Source organism: Podarcis liolepis (genome assembly GCF_965112155.1).
Source record: "Podarcis liolepis genome assembly, chromosome: 10".
NCBI lineage: Eukaryota > Metazoa > Chordata > Lepidosauria > Squamata > Lacertidae > Podarcis > Podarcis liolepis.
The window spans coordinates 32,218,425-32,246,080 of NC_139562.1; the positions used below are offsets into that span (position 1 = coordinate 32,218,425).

The following is a 27,656-nucleotide window of genomic DNA, read 5'->3' on the forward strand; positions in this document are numbered from 1 at the left end:
TGGGAAATCTGAAAAATTGGGAACTAACGAGAACACATCTGGCTGATCCATGAGAACACATAGCCCTGCCACTGCAAAATCTGCCTCTGCTATCATGTGGACAGGAAGAGAAGCAAACACAATTCTCCAGTACTGAGTCCAGCAGCATTTATTGTTCTTTTGGCTCTTGAACCTACTCTTCTTCCAGAAGGAAGCAGGACCGGGAATGAGTTCCAGAAGGGCACAACCTTTAGTGCAGATGAAGGCATGCAGAGCCTGGAGGTTTGGTCTAGCAAGTATTACCGACAAGCATATTCTCAATGCTGTATCATCACTGATAAGCTTTGCAGTCAGACAAATGCTTCTGGGTGTAACAGGCCACAAGTGCTGTGGCACTGAAGGTATGGTAACCCCTTAATTTCCCCTAGCCTTCAGACAAATAAACTCTAGACTTAGTAATGCCAAATACACAAACTCAGACCCTTCTGTTCTAGATGAATTTAACCTTTGAATCTATATTGCTAAAGCATGTAAGAATCCCCATCCCAACCTTCACATGCATTCAAAAAGTAACAGCACCCGCCCTTCTAACCATCCTCCCCAAATATACCAGCCATTTTATTTTCAATTTTATGCACTATTTCTCTTTTACCAAGAAAATCAAGGTGGAAATATACTACATACAAACAGTTAAGTAAAAATAAAAACCAACATCAGCCCATATGACATACTGTATTATAACTGGCATATGATGCACAATGCCCTGAATTTATTTGGACGGCATAGAAATCCTTTAAAAAATTATAAAATATGTTGAAGCAGAGTTGTAGGTAAACGGCTCTTTTGAAAGTAACAATCTTAGCCAAGAAGACGTATGATACTCACGTACTTCTCCCATCCCCTTACATGCTGGCTTCAACACTTCTATGGTGGATTTTTAAATCCAAGGTTTTCCATTAGATATAAGTCAGAAAACTGGCTTAATTTGTTTACTAACCAGGATATGAAACTAGGATCCAATGATTTAAATTCCTAGAAGTGGGAAGCCAGAGAATTCCAAAATGTATAAGTTGAAGTCTCATAATTAGAAACATAGCTATTCTTGCATATACTGCCCTGTTACAAGTTAACTGACAGTGGAACTACCCTCCACTGCTTATGAAAGCACATCAAAACTAATTTCACTATTTTGATGAATCAACAGGAGAAAATAACCAAAGTACGTGGGTGGCACTGTGGTCTAAACCACTGAGCCTAGGGCTTGCCAATCGGATGGTCAGTGGTTCGAATCCCCATGATGGGGTGAGCTCCCATTGCTCGGTCCCTGCTCCTGCCAACCTAGCAGTTCAAAAGCACATCAAAGTGCAAGTAGATAAATAGATACCGCTCCGGCGGGAAGGTAAATGGCATTTCTGTGTGCTGCTCTGGTTTTGCCAGAAGCAGCTTAGTCATGCTGGCCACACGACCCGGAAAAACTGTCTGCGGACAAACGTCAGCTCCCTCGGCCAGTAAAGCGAGATGAGCGTCGCAACCCCCGAGTCGTTCGCGACTGGACTTAACTGTCAGGGGTCCTTTACCTTTTAACCCATTCTCTACTGCCAGTCACAGATCTAGGACACCTATAACTCAAAAGGAGCCACCTCCCCCAACTCATTTACAAAGTAGGCATATTTTTCTGATATCAAAAAAGACCTAGGTAAAGTGTAAATGGACATGAGACAATTAACTGAAAAGAGATATTCCCAAAAATATTAAAAGCAAATGATTGGCATTCATAATCCATTATAGGTTTCTTTAGAAAGAGCTGGGAGACTCCTGCCTCAGGCTTTTGTATATGAGAGGCCTGCCCTTACCTGGAAACAAGCCAGAGCACTAAACCAGAAACTCAGAGACAGGCAACAAGACACACAACACTGCTCCTTTGTGCTCTGCTCTCTTCTAATTCCTGGAGACAATGCAGATCACTAGATTCATTCACAGTTCATCTTCTTGCCTCAGAAATGTTGCAGAACTACTGGAGCAACCAGCTCAGAAAGAAACAGGTGGAGACATCCCATCTCTGTGTGACCAGGATAGCCTTTATGTATTGCTTTCAGGGGCCTTCACTGCACCAGGAAGAAGGCACACAGCCAAACCATTCTAAATGACACAGCATTTTGTGCACTACCCTTCAGGTATTAGGCAGTTCTCCTGATAGTTCAAAGGGGTTGATATTATAGTATTGTTTTGTGCCTTGCCCTGGATTGCCTGCAGTAATAACAAATCTTATAAATGAATAAAATCTGCTCTGTTAAAACATTCACTTCATAAAGTATCAACAAAGCCCATTCACAGTCACCTGGCTAGAAGCAAACACAAGGATTTCAAGCAATGCTTAAAAACAAAGGAAAAAACAAACAATGATGTGCGCAAATAATTTCTAAATGGTGAGAAAGAAGTGGCATGGATGAAACAAGGTCACAATTCCAACTTATACATGTACCGTCTTGCATGTAAGCAAAATAAGGTGGGCAGAACTTGTTCAAACTCACAAAATATTCGTGAATAGGTAAGGGAGAAAGAAAGACCAATAAATACCAATAAGAGACAGGGACTTCAGCAAACCACCTAACTTATCAATATTTTATAAAGTGTGCATTCCCATTCTGTAATGATAAAGATACTAATGATGGCATAGTTCCAGTACACTGAAGATATCTCCATTATTCTGTGAACAATCCCTGTGAAAGCCATCCTAACTGAACCACCTATTAAGGAAAATCTCAATTCATAAAGCTAAATTTGTTCATATAGGATTGTCTATTGAATGCACTTACAGCTAAATAAATGTTCATGCCCCAATTCAAACATGACAAGACACAATGAAATAGTAATCAGAGAATGAATGTTCAATGCTAATTTTCAACAAGCTCCCTGTGGTGTAAATTGCTTTTTAAAACTCTATGAGGAAAACCTCTGCCCTATTTTTAGATTTAGATTACCATTTTTTGTGTGTCTTTTGGAAGAACTCATTGAGTGTTAGCATCTTGGTTTCACTGTCTACAAAATGTGGACAACAGGCTAGCATTATCTAAACACCCACATCCACAAGAACTAAAAACATACCAAGATATGAAAATATAACAATATTATGGTAGGAGTGATTTCAATATGAGGATGCCGGTAAAAAAAACTATCTTGAGATGAAAAACTCATTCTATGTGGATGAGCCTTGCAACTCAGCACTCAAGCTGGTCGTCTGTGGGGAATAACAATGGTCTCCAGGAGAGAGGTGCATTCCCACTGCCATGGGGGCAGAGCTGAGCAGAGCTGGACTGGTATAGTAACTGCATATGCATATGCATACATACACCCTCGTTCTAGCTTTAAAGAGCGACTGGCTTCCTGGCTTCATTGACAAACGAAGCAGCATTATAGTAGAGGCCTTGTCCTGGGCTTGGACAGGTATTTGCAATACCCTCACAGCTTGAAGAGGTGGGGGAGATAGTGGTAACAACATGGCAGAGGGGGAAAGAAACAGAGTAACACAGTTGAAAAAAGCAAGGAAGCCAGGCAGATGCACTCTCTCTCTCTCTCTCTCACACACACACACAATAGTCACATGTAAGTCTGTTCCAGGCTTCCTGTGGATTTCTCAGCCAAAAGGATAGAAGGATCAGCCCTGGAACTTCATCCCAGTGTATATCTGGCATGGACTGGGAGGGCAAAGAAAAACCATCATTAGACTATCTGAGTCTGTTTTCCTCAGAGTGTTCTGATTGCTTCTGCTGAGCTCAGAAAGACAGCTCTCCTCTCTCTCTCTCTGCTTTTTCCAGAACACTGAAAGTATGTTATGCTTATGATGCTATGCAGAGCTAATCACTGCCTTTTCTTCTAGGCTGTCAGGCAGGCAACTGATCTTGACTTACTGGAGCTCAGAAAATGGGAATCTAAGTGAAATATGAGAGTTACCCATCAAATGATGATATATAAAACACCCAAGCTTCTGTGTTTACATAAATAGACAAACAGGTGATACATGGGAAGTCCATTAGGATACAGCAGAAAAGGGCTTCTCCCCAGTTCTGCCCTTCATTGGTGAAGTGGCGAGCTTAGTATCAAAATACAAGTAAACAGGAGTCAAAGTTAAAATCTCTGCATAGCAATATCACCACCTATTTCTCCCTCGGGCTGGAGAGAAAGTGGCAACTTCCCTCAACTCACCTGTGCTTGCTTTTATTTTCATTCCCACGAACACACTTCCCCCCTCACCCCCGCTCCGACTGCTCTGTGCTGAGGCTGCCTTTCACCATCTTGTTCTGCAAGGAGGGAAGAGAGCAAGGGAGGAGGGGCTAATGTCCAGTATGCCAAGAAGAAGGTGAGGGGGAAAGAGAAGATAAAAGGAGAGAGGCAGATGAGAAGGAAGATGGAACATGTGGAGAATGAAAGAGAAAGGAGCATCAGTACGAGAAGCAAACACAGATCTTCAGACAGGATTTCTGCATGACAGCATTTGGAACTTTGGGAGGAAAGAAATAAGCAGTTTAGCAAGAAAGTTGAGCTGTGCTCCATAATCACAAAGCTTTCCAGCTGAGCAACAAGAAGGTTTTTACAGCTTCTTCCTTAAGTGTTCTGAAAGGACATTGTGTGAAAGATTTTTGCTCCCTGGTGTCAGGTGTTTTTAACCATTGATCAGAAATGTCAGCCTTAACCTTTTTTTTTCACCTTGTGGATGTTGAAACAGATTATATCTGGTTTTCATTATCTTAACCAAAAGAATCAACTTACAACAGAAAAGAGGTGTTAATACTACAAAACAAGTAACATATCTAGAAGTACTCTCCTTTCCAAATTAAAAGTGTTACTTCTTGCTATATCTCAATTAATTCTAAAACAACCACTTTTTAATACAGGGGTCACTCCATAGAGAGCAGAAGTCTTTGTCTTCCATTGAAACACAACACAGTTTCTAAACAATGTTGCACATATTCCAGAATCGCAGAAAAATAGCAAAAATAGATATACTGTGGTCAGTACCTTGAGAGTCACATACTTAATTTTATTTTTAGTAAAACATCTCCTAGGCTTTATGGTTATGCAGATCAACTTGAACAGTGTGTGCACCCACAATGCCTGGTGGATTCTCCAATGTTAAAAAGACTATACAGGAGATTGGGGGATGAGGTTTCAGGACCCTGAATAATTGGGTTAGAGCCCCATACTGGGCAAATGATTTCTGCACTGCAGGACGTTGGACTAGATGACTCTTGTAGTCCCTTCCAACTTTACAATTCTGCAATTTGCCCAGCACATAAAAAATACATATAGGTTGCAGAATTTGGTTTCTCATGGCACACTTTTGCTTTTAAACTTATCTGAAAAATTTAGAAATGAGGAAATAATATTTATTCATTCCAAAATGGTTCCTGGACCCATTTATCAGTACCATACAGACAAGGCAAACATGGTTCACAGAAAGCTCAATGCAATTCTACACAGCATATGCCCGACTTCTGATACGCAAAAGAACATTTGGATCAGAAGAGTGACTGTTAGTGACATATTTATCAAGGGAAGAGCCATATCCTGTTTGTTTGGTATTCCTATTTTATGGTATTGCGATACTGTATTGTTCTTAACCTGCATTGTGGTTCTCACCAGTTTTATAAGCTGCTCGTGGATTCATGAATCAAAGGCAGAGTATAAATATTAGAACAAATATATGCAACAACAACAAAAGGCTTTAATTACTAAAATCAACAATTTGGTGGCTGAATGCTCATTTCTCACATAAATTAGCAATGATGCCTCTGTTTGTTTATGTTGGTATTCTCTCCTGAACTCTGGTAATTTTTGCTCCTTAAAGACTAATCTTGTTCTATAATAATCAATTTGGTACATTTAGTCAGCAAAAACATGGGGGTTTTTTGGCAAGCGGTCAACACTATCCAATATAACCTAAATATCTGTGAAGACATAATATGATGTGCAGTTTTTATTCAGTTATCTGAGGTTTGGCTATTTCCAGAAGTCTGAATCCAACATGACCTGTGAACTTGAAAATATCTGTATTTCTAATATAACTATTTAACAAAGCAGCCTTCTACTTTGGCAAATTAAGTTTAGGCTCAAAGAATTTTATAGCTTTCTTTCACAGAGATAGATGGCTGATCTTCAGATAGCTCCACATTCCTTGTTCTGTACTGTTTATGAATAGAGAACAAGGGGGGTATACCAAATACACCTTTACACATCATAAAGCATCATTCAACAAGCAGAGGCTCAACCAGGTCTGCATGTTATAAATTATCATCCAACTTTATATTGCCTACTTATATACAGAAAAGTACATTATGCTTATTTTACAAATTGGTGCTTTAACAATATACCCAGAGGTTGAACAAGTAGACAAGAATTAGCTGGCCAGCTGTGTCCAGCACAGCAAATAATGCCGACCCATCTCCAAGAGATCAATTGATGAAAGGAATTTTCCAATCAGCTTTCCATCCATTTCAAAACTTCATTTTCTCAGACTATTTGCAGACAACCACTTTTAACAGAACATTCGCTGAATAGCTACAGCCAAAGAAAAACACTCAGTACAAAAGCTATGCACTGAAGGTATCTTTCATAGAATGAACAGAATCCAGATTAAAATAAACTAATTCCACAGAATAAAGAAAATATGAAGACTCATATTTTCTGACCATGCCATCCCACAGGAAATGGAAACGGAAACAAACACACACACACACACACACACACACACACACACACACACACACACTATAGAGATGCCGAAGAGTATATTTAGAAAGCATTGCCCAGACACAAAATGTCTAAAAATAAACTATGATGAGACCTATATAGCAAATGGCAGCAAACTGATAACAACTTTATTACCTTGTGCTTGGGGCACCTCACTGAGAAATTCTCTTCGTTTAGTAAACAATCTAAAAGAGAAGAAAACAAAAGGTAAAAAATATTCTGCAAATAGCCACCAACTCCAAACCCAGCATGAAGTGATTTTAAACCATACTGCTAACAAAAGTGTATGTCTGCTTCTTTATCTCCAATTATAGATCATTTTTTCGTAATATGAAAAAGGTGCTCACAGTGTAGTAACCACTAATGTCTGAAGGAGAGATGGGTGCCTGCAAGCACACTGTAATCATGTACTCAAAAGCCTTAGCAAACTCACATTCCTAGGAATACAATGGAACCTCGGGTTGCAAACGTGATCCATGCAGGAGGCACATTCGCAACCCGCAGCGCCGCGTCTGCGATTCGGCGCTTCTGCGCAAAGCGTGATTTAGCGCTTCTGCGCATGCGCGAGCAACGAAACCTGGAAGTAACCCGTTCCAGTACTTCCAAGTGCGGCACGGTGCACAACCCGAAAATGCGTAACCTGAAGCATCTGTAACCCAAGGTACCACTGTATGCCTACTTATCTCCCCTTGTAACATGAAGTTGTTCAGCTAAAGAACGTGCTACAAACACTTTTTTCAAAATTCTTAAGTCAATACAGAGGCTCTTTAACAGATTGATTCCATGCTCACCAATAAATTTTGATTAAATAACTACTTGTTTAGGGGCATTCTTCCTTGGGGTGTACTTTCAGTTCAAGTTTCAGACATGTAATCCTGCTGCACCTTACATTCTTTTAACTATCTTTTTTTAGGGGGAGGGTGTCAAATTTCAGCTGCTTCGTCAAGATAGTATGTTTTCAGAAAACCATTAATGGATCCAGTCCCCACAATTCCTTACAACCTCCAAGTGACTCCCATGGTGGTAAATAAAAGCATGCTAATTTGAAATAATCTTAAATATGTGCTATAACCATATCCTCCTCCTGCTACAATCTGCAGGAAAAGTTGTAACAGTCAGCATGAGACTAACAAGGACAAAACTGTTCTCTCTCTGATTTTGGCTCAGTTTCCTTTGCTGCAAGGGGTATGTCAGTGTTCCACATTGCAAGCTCTGAGCCGCGTAAAAAGAAGCTTAAAGAAGGCTAAAACAATTCTGTGTAGTTCTCTAAGACAAGCATTTATCTCAGCTGCAATTCAAAGCATATGGGCCACATTCATACATAACATGAAAACACTGTTTATTGCAGCCTTCCAACTTGGTGTCCTCCAGATGTTTTAGACTCCCAATTCCCAATTCAGTTCCAAACAGCAGGGAAGGCTGGTTTACGATGGCATGTACAAGCTGGTAAAATCCCAAGCAAGCCCTGGTCTCATGTTCCCCCCACTCCTCTTCCTACACGGCATGAAGACATTTGCTTTTGCTTTCAATGAATCTTGGGCTGGTGGTATTCTCAGGAACAGGGACTGCGGTTTATAATATACTCTACTGCAGAGTTTTCCAAAGTTTTCAAGTTGGTGACACACTTTTTAGAAATGCATCATTTTGCGACACAGTAATTCAGTTTAACCAAAGGTTAAACTAACCCCTCCCAGCCCCAGGAAGAGGGCAGGAAGCGTTTGTGCAACACACCTACACACTGCAGCCGACAAACTAACGTGTCGCGACATACAGTTTGGAAAGCTCTGCTCATGAGTTTCTCATGAAGTTGGCTTGTTACTGTATATTCCAGGGGAATGTTGTTTACACTTCAGTCTGAAGAGAATTGTTCTTATAAGGACGGCATCAAAAAATGATGCCAAATGTTTTGTTAAGCAATCTCTCCTCTCACCAGATCAATCTTACTGACGCCATCTCTTCCTCAAAAAAAAATTTTTACAGGCTTTTTGTGATTGCCATGAAGGTCCAATTAGAAGCAAATGTTGGTTTGAAGTAAGCATGTCTGGCTCTCCACACAAGTCAAAGTGATTCACCCAATAACAAACAAGCAGTGAATAGATATCAGCATGTTTAGTAGCCACCTCCCTGGAAAAAAAGTTTAAACTGTTCTTGACTCAAGATAATGAATTCCTTACTGAGAACAAGAGCAATATCTACTTTCTAACAGCAAAAATATTTGTTTTGAAAAATTTCAGGATAGAAGCAGAAAACAAAGTCACACTAACTGAGTAATAGACTTGCATATGCCAATTTCTCAAATAAAATTTCTAAAATTGTATATTCACAAAATAGTTGTACAGTAATCAGAAGCATTCCAAAATGCTTTCTATTCAGCATATAATTCATTTTTCTGTTTACAAAATAAACTATAATTCCATTCTTAAGAAAGTATATTAGTACAACAATAATTCATCCGCTTTTAGCAAAGATATTACTATACCATGCTTTAATGTCCACTTCATTGTTATCATTCATTCATTTATTTCAACGTATTTATACCCTGCTCTTCAGTCAAGAAGGGTCACATAATTGCTTACAGATCAATAAAAACAATATGGTCTCTATCTACAAGTTTACAATCTAAGAAGACGTGATATAAAAGGAAAAAGTAATGGTGATGGAAGATAAAATAAAAATAAGCAAATTTAGGCACCATTTTTTTCTATTACAAAGTTATTATAAGGGTCAGCTCTTTGGTCACTGAGAAACAGTCTGGTAACCAGACTTTCCTAGAAGTGGCTTTAATGTAGGTAGAGGCTGTTGAGGGTGGAGTTTTGGCTTTCTGGGATGTAGCTGGAATTTGCTGGTTTCTTGTTACTCTGCCTTTGGCAAGACTCACAGGGTCCCAGCTGATACCATCATCCATAGATTCTGCTGCTCTTCCTCATAGAGAGTTGGTTCCAAAAGTTATTTTTGTTGAGGGTGGGGGCAACCTAGCTGGTGAAAACAATGGTGAGAGGAGGTGCTGCTGCTTCTCTATTTCACAGGGCATATAAAATGGATGACCACTGTTTGGAGTGGGAGACTAGGCCCAGCTTGGCTGGTGAGAGCAGAAGCATGTGGAACTGACAGAGCCTCACTCTCGGCTGCTGCTTCTCTTCCTGCAAGGCAGGTAGACCTCAATATTCCAAACTCCATTAATATTCTAAACTCCAGACAACAAAGGAAAACATAAATAAATAAATAAATAAATAAATAAATAAATAAATAAATAAATAAGTGTGTGTTGTCAAGAAGCAAAGATCCCACACATTTTCTTCATACTTTGTTGGTACTGACTAATTTTGACTCATTGTGACAGGAACCAAGCAAGTTTAAAAAACAAAAACAAAACAAAACAACCTTCAGGGGGGTGGAGAAGAAAAACAGGAAGGAGAGGGGCTTGGTAAATTTTCCAGCAATTAGTGGTGGGAGGGGTACCATTCTTACATCCTTGCACAGAATTAATTCAGCTTCAAATTTTTCTTTTGTTTTTTAAAGAACCAAGTACAGCATTTATACTGCAGGAAGGCATACAAATCTCATTCACAATGTTTCATCTCAGTTTTTAAATTATCCAGATCCACAGCATCCTGTGGATCTGGATAAGTTACATACTGTACGTTTGACCATACTAACCAGCAACTACTAATATCTGTACTCTTCTTTAATTTTCCCACTCTTATGTCAGAGGCAGACGACAGTAGTAAGACTATTCCTGTCTATGTTACGGAAAGTTAAGAGAGGCCAAAAATAGAAGGCTGACTCAGCAGAATTCAATGTCTTTCTTGGAAGGTAGTTTTATTTAGTCATGTCAGGATTATAGACAGTAGCAACTCCATGTTGTTGAAATACCAGTATGGGAAGCAGGCACCAGTCTCATATGCTCCACAAAATCCAAAGAAAAAGCTCCAACGCATGCATATCCAAAAGTATCTAGAATTAGAGCTGACTCATATGAGAGGCACACTATACAAGGATATGCTAACACAAAGGATTCTTCAAGTAAGATTTTTATATGACAGTAATAAAAATGTAACAACACACAAGCATGTTGTTACAGCAAATGCTCTGAAGTGCTTTGCAGCTCAACAATAGCTATCCTCTCTGGTTCCAACTCCCTTCACTGGTCTGCCATTTTAGTCTCTTGCCAATCTCTGGCACTCCAAATGTCTTATGATTACATCTAATTATATTAATAGAGGAAGCAGGTACTATAATTCAATTCACTCCTTCAAATGAGGAAAGGCAGAAACCACACAAATCATGATCCTTTCTGTTCTACTTTTAGCATACTTTGGCAGAAGTCCTAATTATTTTCCAAGAGGAAACAGGTTTTAAACTCTGCATTAGTAAATATTTGTCTTGTGGTTGACACTTGTAAACATAAATTCTGGTATTTGAAGCAAATTCTTTTTCCATAATTTGTTGTGATTTATTATATAATGGTGCCTCATTCAGTTCTCACGGGTTACTTTTAAGTGGTAAGTGATTTTCACGATGCCTCTCCTATAAAGTGTTCTAGATCAAACCAGTGAACAGTCATTCCAAAATCATTTCCTTGTTCTTACCTGCATCAATGGCACACGGATAATGATATCGGAAAGAGCAGCCTTTGTTGTAGCAGCCTAGGGTGGCTCCTGGCTCCTGGCAATGAGAACATTTCTGAAAGAAATGGAAAGATAGAACACTAACTTGTATACAAACTTTTGATTTTACCCCGTCCCTTTGTTTCCATCACATAAAAATTAATCTGCTTCTGTACTTCTAACAGCTGTATACAAAAATAAATTATGTAAGTGAATCTTGTGCCACTGCTTTACAGACACCCAAACACACAGCTACAAAAGGCTTCATTTGCTTAATTCTTTTGTCTAGGATTATTTAATAAAATTGACACCACACTTTTCCAACTACTGGTATAAAATGAACAAGAGCAATATCAGAAACTGTGTCAACCTTACTCAGTTGTCCACAGCTCACAGCTTCTCCTATTCCCAAGCCCTATAGCCTAACACCCTCTATGCCTAAAAGTTTTCAACTGGGCATTATTTAATAATAAGTATTTGTAAATACTGCAAACACATGGATGATTATTCATTCTGACACACTATCTTCTCACAATACTGTTTGTGTGCTTGTTTACCTAGCACTTTATTTGCCTCATCCAGGGGCACCAACTTGCATAAAATATTGGGGGGTGGGTAGGTAAGGCCCCGCCCTGATCCTATGCACCTTAGGCTTGGCAGCCTCTCTAATCACAAGACACGGCACACACAGTCCATTTACCTCCTTTGGCATCAGTCCCTGCCCCCAAGCCTGGCAACAGAGTGGCGGTAGGCAGGAGAAGGAGTGTAGCTGGGGAGCGTGTGAACCAGTGCCAGGCAGCAGCTGTGTTCCACTGATGCACTTTCACAATGAAGGTTCAATGCCCATTAACTTGCCCCCTCAAATGTTTTATTGGGGGAGCGGGAGTGACCTGGGCTCCTAGTATTTGGTGTCCTTGTCCTCATCCCTTGCTCACATTATTGTAAGAACAACTACATCTCTACGTCCATTAGCGGGTTTCCGGTTCCTATCTGCCTTAAAGGAGGCAGCCCCCACAACATTGCAGGGATTGAAGGCGGGGAAAAACAAGAGTGGTAGAGGGTAAATCATTCTTGGGAATTCCTCCCAGGAAAGGGAGGAACAGGCTTCACTCGCAGTCCGTCTCGGTACCTGGCTCTCGCTCCAGCATGGAAAGCAGAGGGCAGGGAGGCACTGAGTGTGAAAGCACTTCATCTGGTGAAAACCCTCCCACGTCCCCATTAAGAAGCAGAGGTTCTTCTGCTAATTGGATTTTTAATTGGCTTTGAAGTCAGGCATGCTCTGAGAGAAGATGTTTCATCAGAACTGCAGAATTATCCAGCTGCATTGATCTGAGATTTGGAACTGAGAAAGAGATTATATTCAGTGTGGGCGGTAGATAGCGGAGAGGGGAGCCTCCAGTTTCCTGTTTATTTTGAGTTTCTTTATTAATGATTCGGCAACCCTCTCCAGACATAAAATTTTAAAGACACAAAATGAAGTTGGATTGCAGTATGAAATAAAACTAGTGATTAAAGGAACAGTTAGCTGTGTGTGGTTTAAAGAGACGGGGACAGCTCTAATACTGGAATTGATTATCTTGGAAAATTAGAGTGGATACCATCTCTAACCCCCCCCCCCCTTAAAAACAACAGAGAAGAGATACAACTTAAGTGGACTTTGGCCAATATGCAGTCGTAAAGATGAAAGGAATTTAGAGCCATGGACGAGGGAGGCATGGAGACTCTGATGGTCATTAATTGAAATGAAAGTACTCCAAGATCCCCTGCAGCGGAAGCTGGATCCCTCTTTCTTGGGCTGTGAAAATTTCTAGACGTTGATTGAGTAGTGAGAAAGAGTGGACTGTTGGAGTATGTTATTGTCCAGAAACACCAAGCAAGATGAAAGCACGATGGGAGGGAACTAATGAGATATTTTGAGAATTCCCCAGGAATAGCCCCATCCCAGTTATGTTGAGAGACAACAGCAATTGGAGGAATTTCAAGAATGGGACAGCAGATAAAGGCTAAGGACTTTATAATTGGACATATTCAGACTGACACATGCAGAGAAAAGGAAAATAATAAGATCACCTCATTTGAAATCCTATGGAAAGTTAGATAAGGTATTAACATGAATAGTAATCTCTAAAAATGCAGCTGTTATCTTAAGGATTAATATACTAACTGAAATGTAATTAGATGTTAATAAAAATATGAACTGCAGCAATACAAGAACTGGATAAAAAACACTGATCAAGGAGCGTGGGAAACCACTTGGATTAAATTGGAAAAATTTGGAAATAATTGGAATTATCTTGATATTAATTGAAATCTGTATAACTGGCAAAACTGTGGTAATATTGGGTAAATATTGGAAAATTAATAAAAATTCATTATAAAAAAGTCGATTAGAACAGGAGTGGGAAAGCTTTTTCAGCCTGAGGGCCCTCCACTCTCAATACACAGTTATTTAAACATTGCCTCTACTTCTCCCCCCCCCAACCAATTTCTGGTTTTGAAAAAAGATCCTGTTCATATGGATAGGAGCTTTTTTCTGAGCCTGTTTGCCACAGAGGGTGTTTACAATTTTCAGGGGTGCTGACACTTGGGGAAGGCTAACCGTTCTCTCCCCAGCTGTCACTTCCAAAAATCACTCCCCCAGTGCAGCAATTAGCCTCAGGAATAAAAGTCCCATTTGCGTGATTACTAGGATTACCCTCAACCACCTACACAAATGTACTTTCTACTGAACTATAGCTCCACCGACTGTGCCCGGCAGAACTCATCTGCTACTGCTGCCAGCTTCCCTGCTGTCAAACAAGTCTCCAATCTGACAGATGCTGCTGCTTTCCAGTCTACGAGCACCATAATAGCTCCAGCTTCTCCACCTCCCGGGACCTGAAGCCATCTGCTTCTTTCAAGAATGAATAGGGCACAAAGCTCCACAATCTTGGCAAAAAGAAAAGGAACATTTCCAGAAATGAAGCGACCTAACCCTTGCCTTATATCAGAGATTTTGACATTTAATTTCCAAGCACCACAACTTAAGAGTGACAACTATCTTTGACTTCCTCCCACCTGGTAGCTTGTGCATTGCACTAACCTCTTTCATCAATCCCAGCAACCGGGATAGACTTTTTTTAAGTATTTGCTTTCGTAACAAAAATGAAACAATATGTAAAACATAAACAAATAACTAATGTATAGTAAAATGCACTGGTTGTATCTATGTTATTCTCTAAAACACTTGTTCTTCCCTTATGACTGGAATTATCTCTTTTTTTGTTTACAGCCATCCACAGTGTGTATGGCCAGTAGTTGCCAAGTTACCTTTTATCCCTTATTGGTCTCTACAGCTACAGCAGGCGCTGTAACCTTCCAAAAGTTTGACTTCACCCCAAAAGGCACTCCTGAGACAGATAGATGCCGACAACAACATGCAGTATTAGAAACTCAGATATTTACGCGAATCGCCAAATGGCACCTTTAACCTAGGTTACAGTCATCGCAATGGAATGTCTAGGAGCCTTTTTTGTGGTGGAATTAGTTGTTGTTATTATCGTCAGCAGCATCATTATTCATTTCTATGCCGCTTTATGTTTTAAAGAAAAAAAATCTCGAAGTTGTTTACAACACATCAAAACATGAAATAAAACAACCCAGAATAAAACAAATTCAAGTTTCAAGGAAAGTATTTCAGATCCTTCTCTAAGTAACATTTTGCTTTCCCCATATTTATTTATCTGCTTAATTTGTATAGTTGGCCCCTGCATATGAAAACAGGTACATGACTGTCTGCAGTCTCTCCATCAGTGCAATGATTTTTATTTTAAAACTTCTTTTGAAATTAAATGTGAGGAAACTGGATTTTTTTATTTTTCATTTTTTTTGGAAACTACTAGACTGGGGGTGAGGAACCTTCCAGAAATTGTTGGTCTCAAACTCCTATTAATCCCAACCAGCATGGCCAATAGTCTAGGGGCCAAAGGTTTTGATCCCTATACAACAACTGTAGCAAATACTGTAGCCTGCCAGCCCTATTCAAAGTTTTGCAAAGCAAGAAACATTGTGCCACAATCAGAATGTATGACAGCAACAGGTGAGCTACAGTTTCATGGCTCTAAAATGTTCTGCCCTAAGTGAACCATAATCAAACAGCATTATGTGGTACAAAGAGAATCTCACAAGGCTGACAGGTACCAACTTTCAATACATCCTGACAAGTACCTTGAGGAAAGTTCTTCCTCTTCAAACTACCTACATCTGATCCAGGTCTGATTAGGTTCATATAGGAATAGGTATGGAGGTCCTGAGATACAAAATGCCTTACAGATCAAACCCAGCATTTTAAACTGAGCCCATAAGTCTAAAAGAATTGACAGGCTAAAAATGTAATTCTCCCTTCTACACGATACCTGTCCTTTTGCTATAGTAAGCAGTAAATTATGTTGTTTCCTAGTTCTGCTGGATCTCTCAGCGGCGTTTGATACCATCAACCATAACATCCTTCTGGACCGTCTTGAGGGGCTGGGAGCTGGGGGCACTGTCATACAGTGGTTCCGCTCCTTCCTCCTGGGCCGTGTTCAGAAAGTGGTGGGGGGGGGATGAGTGTTCAGACCCCTGGGCTCTTACTTGTGGGGTGCCTCAGGGTTCTGTCCTCTCCCCCATGCTTTTCAACATCTACATGAAGCCGCTGGGAGAGATCATCAGGGGATTTGGGCTGGGTGTTCATCAGTATGCAGATGATACCCAGCTCTACCTCTCTTTCAAATCAGAACCAGTGAAGGCAGTGAAGGTCCTGTGTGAGTGCCTGGAGGCGGTTGGAGGTTGGATGGCGGCTAACAGATTGAGGTTGAATCCTGACAAGACAGAAGTACTGTTTTTGGGGGACAGGAGGCGGGCAGGTGTGGAGGATTCCCTGGTCCTGAATGGGGTAACTGTGCCCCTGAAGGACCAGGTGCACAGCCTGGGAGTCATTTTGGACTCACAGCTGTCCATGGAGGCACAGGTCAAATCTGTGTCCAGGGCAGCTGTTTACCAGCTCCATCTGGTACGCAGGCTGAGACCCTATCTGCCTGCGGACTGCCTCGCCAGAGTGGTGCATGCTCTGGTTATCTCCCGCTTGGATTACTGCAATGCGCTCTACGTGGGGCTACCTTTGAAGGTGACCCGGAAACTACAACTAATCCAGAACGCGGCAGCTAGACTGGTGACTGGGCACGGCCGCAGAGACCACATAACACCGGTCTTGAAAGACCTACATTGGCTCCCAGTATGTTTCCGAGCACAATTCAAAGTGCTGGTGCTGACCTTTAAAGCCCTAAACGGCCTCGGTCCAGTATATCTGAAGGAGCGTCTCCACCCCCATCGTTCTACCCGGACACTGAGGTCTAGCACCGAGGGCCTTCTGGCGGTTCCCTCACTGCGAGAAGCCAAGTTACAGGGAACCAGGCAGAGGGCCTTCTCGGTAGTGGCGCCCTCCTTGTGGAACACCCTCCCACCAGATGTCAAAGAGAACACAACTACCAGGCTTTTAGAAGACATCTGAAGGCAGCCCTGTTTAGGGAATGTATTTTAATATTCTTTTGGAAGCCGCCCAGAGTGGCTGGGGAAGCCCAGCCAGATGGGCGGGGTATAAATAAATTATTATTATTATTATTTTATTAAAAAAATACAGAATATGTAGCAGAATTTTTAAAAATATGCAAACAGGATGTACATAAACTATAAAGACCACAGAACCACTTTACACTAAATAAAAATATTGCCTTAGTATGCTCAGCACAGGTTACTAAGGGGTACTTCTAAATACTAATGTGGATAAAGAAAGAAAAACACTATGACATCACAATCAGCTGTCACTCTAATGTGATACATCTAGAGATATGAAACAGATTAAAGGGCATACAAGTTGACAGGAAGAGGTCAGCAGAAGAAGTGGCAGACGAACTACACACTGAGCAGACTGTTGCTTGCCCAGGCAACAGACTATCTGAACTATTTTTCACCATTTTCATGACCCCACAATACAGCAAGAATCAGAAACACTGAAGTGCAATGTAACAGCTTATCTAAGCTCAGCTTCACGGGTAAGGAAGGGTTTGATGATCCCAAACGAGTCTAATGTGTTGTTACATTGTTTATGTCTCGTAACACTATGCTGAACTACACGTCTACTAAAAATGACTTGGAGAAGGATTCCTCTAATAACAATTTTTCAACATTACACAATACCACTGAGAAAGTACAGAGACATACAGATGCATTTCCACGAAGGACCTTTGTAATATTTGAGTTGTGATGCTCAACACAATAAGGGGCACAAAAATTAATGACGAGCCAAGCCCTCACTGGTCATACCACACACAATAACTTGCTGCTCAGTGTGCGATCTGACACTACTGGAAATAATAGCACCTGAGTTTATATGAGTGCCCTATCTGTGGTGGTTTATTCACATATTAAAATCATCACCTGATGGAGTAGTATAGTCAACAAGTGTGAACAGGCTCTCAAAGATTTTTATTTAGAGGTAATAGGCCATTTTTCTGAGTTTGCTAAGGAGCCTCAACATTTTCAAATCTCTTCTTGCATAGGCTCAATCCTTCATCCATCCTATGCTTCAACCAAATGTTTCCTAGGAAACTTTTAAAAATCTACTCAGCTTGTAGGGTATCTTTCAAAGCAATGGTTTCTGAGTGGAAGTGCCTATTATTCCCAGAAACAATATTTCAATAACTGAGCTAGATGTGAACTTTCACCTGCAGGCCCCAGGCAATTAACAATTGAGATTTATTACAAAAAAACCAATACAATTGAAGTATCTTAATCAAAGCAGAGGAGCAAAATAGATACCCTCGGGAACCAACAGTAGAGTTCTTGGAGGGTGTGTTTGAGTCCTTTTTAAAATGTGAGGAAGGAGGCTGGTAATCTGGATGTGTTTCTTATTGATTCACATTTTGGGACTCATTACAGCAAACGTCAGATTGCCTTTCCCATTACCACCTGGTGAAAACATGGCTATTAAAGGAAGCTTTTGATAGTGGGTACTGTAATTTCTAACTCCTTGCTATGCTTTTGATTACTGGTATTGCTGTTATTACTGTCTGCTGGTTTAGGTTTGGGTTTATTGCTAATTGTTATTGTTGTTTTACTGTGCTTCTGGATTGCTTTTAATTACTTGAATTGTTACCTGTCTTTGATTTGATTTGATTTTAGGAAAGAAAAGTGGGATGGAAGTTTTACAAATAAATATAGTTGACTTGGAGCTTACATGTGCTTAACATGTTCAGTTTCAACCTTATGCTGTTGAAGACCGGCCAGTTGAAACTGCACAGATTAAATGCACAGAAGACAGAGTGCTTACTGGGCTCTGGGAGGCTCTCGCAAGATCAGACAACCTCAAAAGAGCCTGCTAGAGCCACAAGTCAGGCAGATAACAACATCACTTGTTGTACACAGGTAAATGCTGCACTATGTTTTTACGGGCCACTTTCTGGTTTTTAAGGGTTGTTTTGACTATATGTGACTTCACCTTTACACAATATCCCTGGAACAAAACCCATATGTAAGATGCGAGTCAACTGTAATACAATACCTATAACCTATAATATTACACCTACCCCCTATCTATCCATGTTTAATTTTACAAACTGTCCTACATCTAAAGTGACAGCAGATGGCAGCAACCTTCTTGAAATGCAAAACACTGAATTAAGCCAAGGATTTTCCCTTCTTTGGTTTAGGAATCTCTTTACAGCATACAGTATTACAGCCACGGATTCTACAAAGAAACTTCACACTGTGATCAGACTTAGCCTTTCTGCTCTAAAAGTGCTGAAAGTGCTTTGGCAAGAACTCCATAAAGGGGGGCAAAATTAAGATAATAGATAATTGGTTAACAGGCCTCTTCCTTATAATACATTCCAATAGCAAAATATGCAAGTCAGCTAGAGTGCTTCATATGCTATACATTTAACAGGAATGCATTACAGAACACAATACATAACTGTAATTTGAAGCACATACATACATACATGCATCTATTGACTTGTCCACTAAAATTAACTCCTGCTGATAAAATGCTATTTTCCCCAAGCTGAAACACTGTTGCATTAAATGTCATCTGGAAAGGGCCATGAAAGCAGAATTTATTTCAAAAAAGAGGGGGTGCTGAGTTCCTTCACAAGATACAGATAGCATGAAGAGGTTCTATATGGCAGAATTATAGACTGATATGCACATAACATTCCTGAAGTGATAAGGAAACAGAGTTGTCCAGGCAACTATTTCTGCATCAGAAATTTAGAGTGTAACATTTGGGATTTGGAATATTAAAAGTTAATCAAGGATTGTGAGCAGGACAAAGAACAACAGGTCTCAGATATCCCAGACCTACAGTCTATTGCTCTTACTCCTTCCATCAACAGAGAAATTACTTGAAGGAAGTATTCCATCTTTCACTCGCTGTCCCCCAAATACAGAATATTAGTCGATACCTTTGCTGCCCCATCTTTAATGTTATTATTACTGTAACTATTTATATGCCACCTTCCAGCCAAAAAACCCCCACCCCTGGCAACAACACTTTGAAGCACCAGAAAAGGGGAGTTTACAAAATTTAGATGTTTCAAAAATGTTAAAAACAAAATGCATTCCTGTTCCTGCCAAAAAGGCAAAGAGCAGTCCCCAGAAAGATATGAGAGAGATCTATAGTAAATATTTAAGCAACAGGTCCTCCTTCAAGGGTCTCAGGCAAGGGGATGGGGCAAGGCAGGAAGAAACATTTACCTCTTGATGGTTCCAGCACATTCTCCCTGAAGGCAGTTTTGGAAGGCACTACTGAAAATACATTAAATTAAACTTTTATTTCTGCAGGGGGAGGTCTGAATGCTAAAGCTTTGAGAGCTAGAAATTCTTCTTCATAGGATGAGTTTGCATAGTATGTTATTCATGTGATAATTACAGTTATCACTGGTTGACCTGAATGTGTGAAATTGCTGTCATCAATTATCACATGACTTACCATCCAAGATCCTTGCCTCATATGCTTAAAAACTATTTTAATTTCTCTGAAAATCAGAGTACATGTTGCCAAATTAATCCCTTAAGGAAACAGGAAGTTTACAGTATATGTAAAAGCAGTACTACACTCACCCATTTCCAAAAAGCTGATTGTCTGTTAGTGAAATAACTCCGTATTAAGCCAAGCAGAAAAAGCCAAAGAAAAGTCAACTGGCTACTTAGAGACCATGCATTTTCTGTGTTCTGAGATTGATAACTGATAACTCCATCAAGATTCAGTAACAATAAACCTTGGATTTGGCAAACAGAAGCACAATGCAGGAAATTAAAGAAACTCAGGGCCTGTTATTGTTGGTACTTGACTGCTGGTATTCTACTCCAAATAAAACCATCCCTCATTGCAAGGAAAAGGTACCAAATACATTAGAAGATGTCTGAATGTAAGATCTTTCTAACTCTGCAAGAGAGACCTCCATTTTCTAGAAAAGGAGAAAACAGAGGCATAGATGAACACACACATGCCTTCATAAGATTAGTAATAAAACCACACCCACACCTTTTGCGGTCCACTGACCCAAAATATAAACCATAGACTGTAACTTTTCTATATTTATTTTTAGCTGGTGTGGTAAGAAAGTATGTTGATATACAAAAACTATCTAAACACTCACTAGTACAATGTGTTACAAGCAGCAAATATCGCTCCTAATTGGTTATTAGCTTCTCCCTTCATCTAATGATCTAATCATTTACTTGAAATACTCTCCTAGATTTCCCTTCTCTTCTTACTTTTGCTTTCTGTTCCTCTGCACTCACCACAGTTATTACACCTCCCTTATCTGTGCTGGCAGGGAGTTATGGTATCCTGGCTGCCACTGACCTTGCTACTCTGATAGAATAGAGGAATTAGCCTGCCTTGTCTCAGGTAACTAACTGATTGCTCAAGGTGCCATTTTAGGCATCATCATGCCTAATTCCTATACAATTCCCTGCTTATGTAGCTAAAATGGCAACAGCCAGGCACAAAAAAACCTTAAAAACCCACCAACCTAATAAGGACTATGCATACTTAATAGCCACAGAATGCTGGTTGGCAGTTGAGGGGTGTGTGAAATGAAAAATTGGGGTGGTGTGGAGAACAGAGTGGATGGAAATGACAAAGATATATAGAGATATAGAAACACAATACTTACTCTCTTGCTTTGAAAGCTCTCTCTCTCTCTCACACACACACACAATTTTGTTTGCAAGGCCCCACATGTACACTATATGCTACTTCCAATTCCACTCCCCTAGTGCTGCTGCTTATGTAGCCAAAAGCACACCACCCACACAGAGGGTTGCAGTAATTAATTAATATTTGCATAAGTACGGAAACATATTTAGGAAAAAAGTGTAAAAGAACAAAACCCCAAGAAAGAGGCCCAATGAGGTTTGAGCTAGCTGTGTTCACAGAATGCATGCTGACTCGGGGGGGGGTGTAAAATAATGGGGGGTGGGGCGGGGGGTGGAATCAAATGGCTGGAAAAGGATAGGGGGGCACCATCTTATTGGCCTGGGTCACATGGCATTCTAAGCAAAACTATGGTTTAGGGCAAATGTGTGTGCATGGCCTGGCTCAGTGTGTCATTGGAATTTGGGCTTATGGTTTACCTCCCTGCAGCTTAAAGCTGTAACCAAGGTTTTCCTATATTCTGTGGCTTATGATTTGTCCAGGAGGGCTAAACTATGAATTCTCTGGATGACAGGGAAGCAAAACAGCAAAATGGCCAGGGAGGAGTAAAGCAGCCACAATCCTCTCTTCGGAGCCTACATATTTGCATTAAACCATGGTTTGGGTTAGGGACGCGGGTGGCGCTGTGGGTAAAAGCTTCAGCGCCTAGGACTTGCTGATCGAAAGGTCGGCGGTTCGAATCCCCGCGGCGAGGTGAGCTCCCGTCGCTCGGTCCCAGCGCCTGCCAACCTAGCAGTTCGAAAGCACCCCCGGGTGCAAGTAGATAAATAGGGACCGCTTACTAGTGGGAAGGTAAATGGCGTTTCCGTGTGCTGCGCTGGCTCACCAGATGCAGCTTGTCACGCTGGCCATGTGGCCTGGAAGTGTCTCCAGACAGCGCTGGCCCCCAGCCTCTTAAGTGAGATGGGCACACAACCCTAGAGTCGGACACGACTGGCCCGTACCGGCAGGGGTACCTTTACCTTTACCTTTACCGTTTGGCTTATTCTTTGAACAGGTAATTTCCTGGTCTCACTGAGGACCTATTTTTATATGTCATGTGCATGATAGCTGAGAATGAGCACCAGTGAGGTTACCCCACACCCACAAACAAAATAAATGACTGAGCATGCTCAGCAAACACAAAATTTTGACTGAAAAATTTGACTGAGGGAAATTGAAACATGGCTGGGATCCTGAGTATACACACTGCAACTTTTTTTTGACAAGGCCTCACTTATTAGAGTATGAATTCCTACACCCATAATTATCTTGTTAAATTTAATTCTTCCACCTAAGACTGATGATTTTTTGAATGACACCTGCAGATCCCAATCAGCTGAAAGGTCTCATTCAACTTTCCCCAGCTCACTGCCTACAAATCTCATCTGTCCCAGCCAGCATGGCCAATGGTCAGGGCTGATGGGAATTGTAGTAGTCCAACAACATCTGGAAGGCACCAAATTGGGGAATGCTGATCTAATGAATAGCCTTGATTTATATTTCACTAACCCAACTTTATCCAGCTGGTTCGAACATTTCTGCATTGTCCTTTCCATTAAGACAAGACACAGGAAATAAATATATGGAACTCTTTATTTTTACAAACACAAATGTAATACCAGTCAGTACCTTCCACTGGGAGGCCTGCCCACTTCGTCTCCTTGAGTTAAATGCAGGGAATACAGAGATGGAATTCTTAATGTGTGCAAATCTGATTCAGTGGCTGTGTCTTCCATTGGGAGGCCAGCCTAGACATTCCCACAGAGAAGTGCCCAAAGGTAACAGAAATTTACTCCCATCACTTACACCACTGTAATGTAATACCCTTTAATTAGCACATGTTAATTATGTCATTCTATCTGAAAATTCCCTGACCCTGTGAGACTAAATTTGCTTTTCACTGGATTCTGTGTAAGGGAGACTGCATGTTCTAATAAATAATGCCATGTTCTTCTGCTGTAATCATTAATATTTACAATGTATGAGGAAATTATGGGACATTAAGAAATAAATTGTATTGTTTTCAACCATGTATATCAGAGTACAGTCTAAATTGTGAATATCTAAGAGCCATGACAGCATATTAGCTAACATTTTTCTTTGTTCTATTTTCTTATACAGTGGTACCCCGCAAGACGAATGCCTCGCAAGACGGAAAACCCGCAAGACGAAAGGGTTTTCTGTTTTGGAGGTGCTTCGCAAGACGAATTTCCCTATGGGCTTGCATCGCAAGACGAAAGCCCATAGGGAAATGCTGGCGGTCGGGAGCAAAGACTTTTGCCCACAGCCGGCCTTCAGAAGAGGACCTCTTCTGAAGGCCGGCTGTGGGCAAAAGTCTTTGCTCCCCCCCCCGCCTGCCTTCCCCCCCGCCTGCCCCGGGCGATCTTAAAATGCTGGCGGGCGGGAGCAAAGCGTTCGCTGCCGACCCCCAGCATTTTAAAATCTCCAAGGGGCAGCAGAGAAGTCTCTGTCCCGGGGAGATTTTAAAATGCTGGGGGTCCGGAGCGAAGCGTTGCCGACCCCCAGCATTTTAAAATCTCCCCGCGTCCCGGGAAGGTTTTAAAATGCTGGGGGTCGGGAGCGAAGCGCTGCCGACCCCCAGCATTTTAAAATCTCCCCGCGTCCCGGGAAGGTTTTAAAATGCTGGGGGTCGGGAGCGAAGCGCTGCCGACCCCCAGCATTTTAAAATCTCCCCGCGTCCAGGGGAGGTTTTAAAATGCTGGGGGTCGGCAGCGCTTCGCTCCCGACCCCCAGCATTTTAAAACGCTGTTCCGAAGTGGGGCGGGGGGCGGGGTCACCTGCCCCAGCCGCCCCACTTCGGAAAGCTGTTCCGAAGTGGGGAGGGGGGGCGGGGACACCTGCCCCAGCCGCCCCACTTCGGAAAGCTGTTCCGAAGTGGGGAGGGGGGGCGGGAACACCTTCTGAAGGCGGGCAGGGGGCGAAAGTCTTTGTCCCCCCTGCCTGCCTTCCCAGGGGCTTTTAAATCGCCCCGGACAGCGGAGAAGTCCTCCGCTGTCCGGGGCGATTTTAAAATGCCGCCCACCAGCATTTTAAGATCGCCCCGGACAGCGGAGAAGTCCTCCGCTGTCCCAGGGTTTTTTAAAATGCTGGGGGTGGGAAGAAAAGCCCTTGTCCCCCCCCCCCCAGCCTTCAGAAGAGGTCGGGGGACAGACTGTCCCCGGACCTGGTCTGAAGGCAGTTTCCCTAGGAATGCATTAATTGATTTTCAATGCATTCCTATGGGAAACCGTGCATCGCAAGACGAAAAAACCGCAAGACGAAGAGACTTGCGGAACGAATTAATTTCGTCTTGCGAGGCACCACTGTATGACTAATTTTATAGTAACTTGTCTCTTAAATAAGAATTTTCCTTTAATAATATGCTTGAGTTTTCCTTTAGGACGTTGGAAGCTCTACCCTATACAGTATTACATAAATCTCAACCTATTTATGCTCCTAGGCTACTTCTTTATAAAGCTGTCCAGTGTTAAACAGGAAACAAGTGCCTTGAATTCATATCATTCCCAAGTATTTAAGTTTGTTAGGTATGCCTTATCTCCTTGCACCTAAATCCGTAACAAAAGTAGTGACTGCTGCCCTGAGTTTAGGTGCCAATGTGGAAAGCTAGTTACCTACACCTATTCTTGTGTGTTCCCTCATCAGTGAGCCAGAACTTAACACATATTACAGGCTCAACTAGACTAGTCCCTAGGTCAGAGCTTTCCAAACTATGTGTCGCGACACATTAGTGTGTCTGCTGCAGTGTGTAGGTGTGTCGCGTAAATGCTCCCCATGCGCCTCCTGGGGCTGGAAAGGGGTTAGTTTAACCTCTGGTTTGCTAGTAAAACTGAATTACTATGTTGCAAAATGATGAATGTCTAAAAAGTGTGTCTCTAACATGAAATGTCTGAAAAGTTCTGCTCTAGTTAATGACAACCGACTAGACTAAAGCAACGCAAACTGGGATGACACTATTTAAAAAGGACAAAAAAGCCCAGATACGTTCCTCTCCTTGGGAGTAAATTCAACATACATAGGATTGGTCTGCACAACTGCAATTTTAAGCAAATTTACAGCATAATCCTATATATATTTTCTGAGAAGCAACTTTGAGACTCCCAGGTAAGTGTGTATAGCATGCTGTATTAAGAAGCAAATCCCACTAAACCCAATGGGACCCATTTCCAAATATGCATACTTAGGTTCCAGCTGTAATAAATATTCCACTTAGCCTCATATCTTTCTCATGAAGGCTGGGTAACCTTTTCAGGCACTCCCTTGCAGAAAAATGGTGAGGGTCACATACTGGCACAAAAGCCAAATGTATGGGTGAGTCTCCCCTTCTCTCCCTCTCCCCTTCAATCAACTATTAATTCATTCATTCATTCATTCTCTCTCTCTCTCTCTCTCTCTCTCTCTCTCACCCACACACACCCACACATCAATCCATCACCCCTTCACTCATTCAGTGACCTGTTTCTGCCACACATGGCAGGGACAAATAGAGGAGAAATGGCTTGGAGAACAAACTGAGGAACAATATGATTCTTACACACAAAATAGTAAATGTTCTATGGATCTTGCTTTATTGCTTTATTGATTCAATCCAGAGTAGCCCCCAGCCCTGGGGAGGAAGGCCAGGCTTGGTCCTGGAGATCTCCCACCCTCAGCTAGGCCTCACCACTGCCCTCCTTGTGTGCTGGCTAACAAGCTCCCATTCAACCAGAGCAGATGTTAGGCATGCTTGCTGGGAAAGGAGATGGAATGGGCTTTTTGAAATGTCATACCTAATACACCTTGGTGGAGCATCAAGCAAACACTCTACCACTGTGAGCTGTGGCTGGAAGCAGGAACTGGTGCTGGATTAGAGAGCTGGATAGACCATTCAGAGGCTGGCAGGGCACAAGGCAAGGGAATCATTCTGTTGTGCCAACTGGAGGGCAATCAGAAATACTTTTCAGCAATACTTTTGGAAGCAAGACTAGTGACAGGTTTCAGTGACAATATTGGCACAGCCACAGCTTTTGCAGAAGAATTGGCACCAAATCTAGTAGCAGGGGTAAAAATGGTGGCACAGGTTACCCACATGTGGTCTAGTGACCATTCCTTGTACCTGCCTGTTCCAGTACAAATGAAAACAAAGGAGGAAAAAACATGAATCCTTCCTACATCATTTCCCCTGACATTCGGTAGGTGTGGGGGTGTAACCAATCAAACACAGTAAGTGAATAGAAAAGGGGTCATCTTTGTATCTGTCAGATATATGTCTGAGCTGCATATTTGGCATTCTACATACCTCAGATCAAAATCTGACATTTGCACAATAGCAACATTCCCCAACATGTATTTTAAGAACACAAGCACAGTAAGTTGGTGGGGAAATCCTGTATGTGTATATCTGGAAGGATGGATGTTGTCCTGTTGACTTCTGGCTTTGGTTCAGCCCACAGTTGGCAAGTAGCCACAGAAGGTAATCCACAAGGGAATATAGCCCTCAGGCTGAAAAACATTACCCAATAAATTTAAGCCACACTACCCACATACAGAATTCATGGCTTCAATAAATATTTGACTGCTCAGTTGACTGGTATCTCAACACTAACACCCATGTTGTACTATGCCTCAAGTCCTTTAAACCCATTTTTCCTATGTTCCATATCATGCAGTGATAAAACCGGATTTCAGGAACCTTTTCTTCTTATGGAGGGGTGCTATATAAGGAAGATGATGTTTTATTTAGCAATAGATCTTGGAATAGTCTGGTTTTAAATTTGCCTGTACCCCAGATGTCATGACTAAGTTCTCCTTTGATAGGATATTTTCACACAAAAATACCTTAAATAATTTATATATAGTACAAATGGGATCACACACTGCAGTTGGCACACTCCTGGATGTCATTAAGTGTTAAATTCCTCCACACAACAAGTTTAAGGCTACAATCCTACAAGCTGGCATTAGGCCAGCTAAAGGGCTATAGGAAGCAACGTAAGTGCTGATCGGCTGGCAGAGTGGGCAGCCTGCCAACACAACAGCACTTATGCCACTAAAGCACTTCGGTACACCCACAGAAAGCTCTGCAGGCATGTATGTCCCACTGGTGT

At 41.5% G+C, this 27,656-nt stretch overlaps 1 protein-coding gene across 22 annotated transcripts in view; it reads right to left on the minus strand.

Annotated features, from left to right (window-relative positions):
- Positions 1 to 27,656, minus strand: part of TCF20 (transcription factor 20) — a 201,662-nt gene that overhangs the window by 33,106 nt on the left and 140,900 nt on the right. For 14 of the 22 annotated variants that reach the window (XM_083462644.1, XM_083462643.1, XM_083462625.1 and 11 more), the window contains 3 exons: positions 11,316 to 11,409; positions 6,862 to 6,911; positions 4,183 to 4,310 (listed from right to left, as the gene is read on the minus strand). In XM_083462644.1, coding sequence (XP_083318770.1) covers positions 4,227 to 4,310; positions 6,862 to 6,911; positions 11,316 to 11,409 — 228 coding nt within the window. In that variant the 3' untranslated portion in view covers positions 4,183 to 4,226. The remainder of the gene's footprint in view (positions 1 to 4,182; positions 4,311 to 6,861; positions 6,912 to 11,315; positions 11,410 to 27,656) is intronic. The other 8 variants (XM_083462639.1, XM_083462632.1, XM_083462631.1 and 5 more) reach the window with 1 other exon arrangement.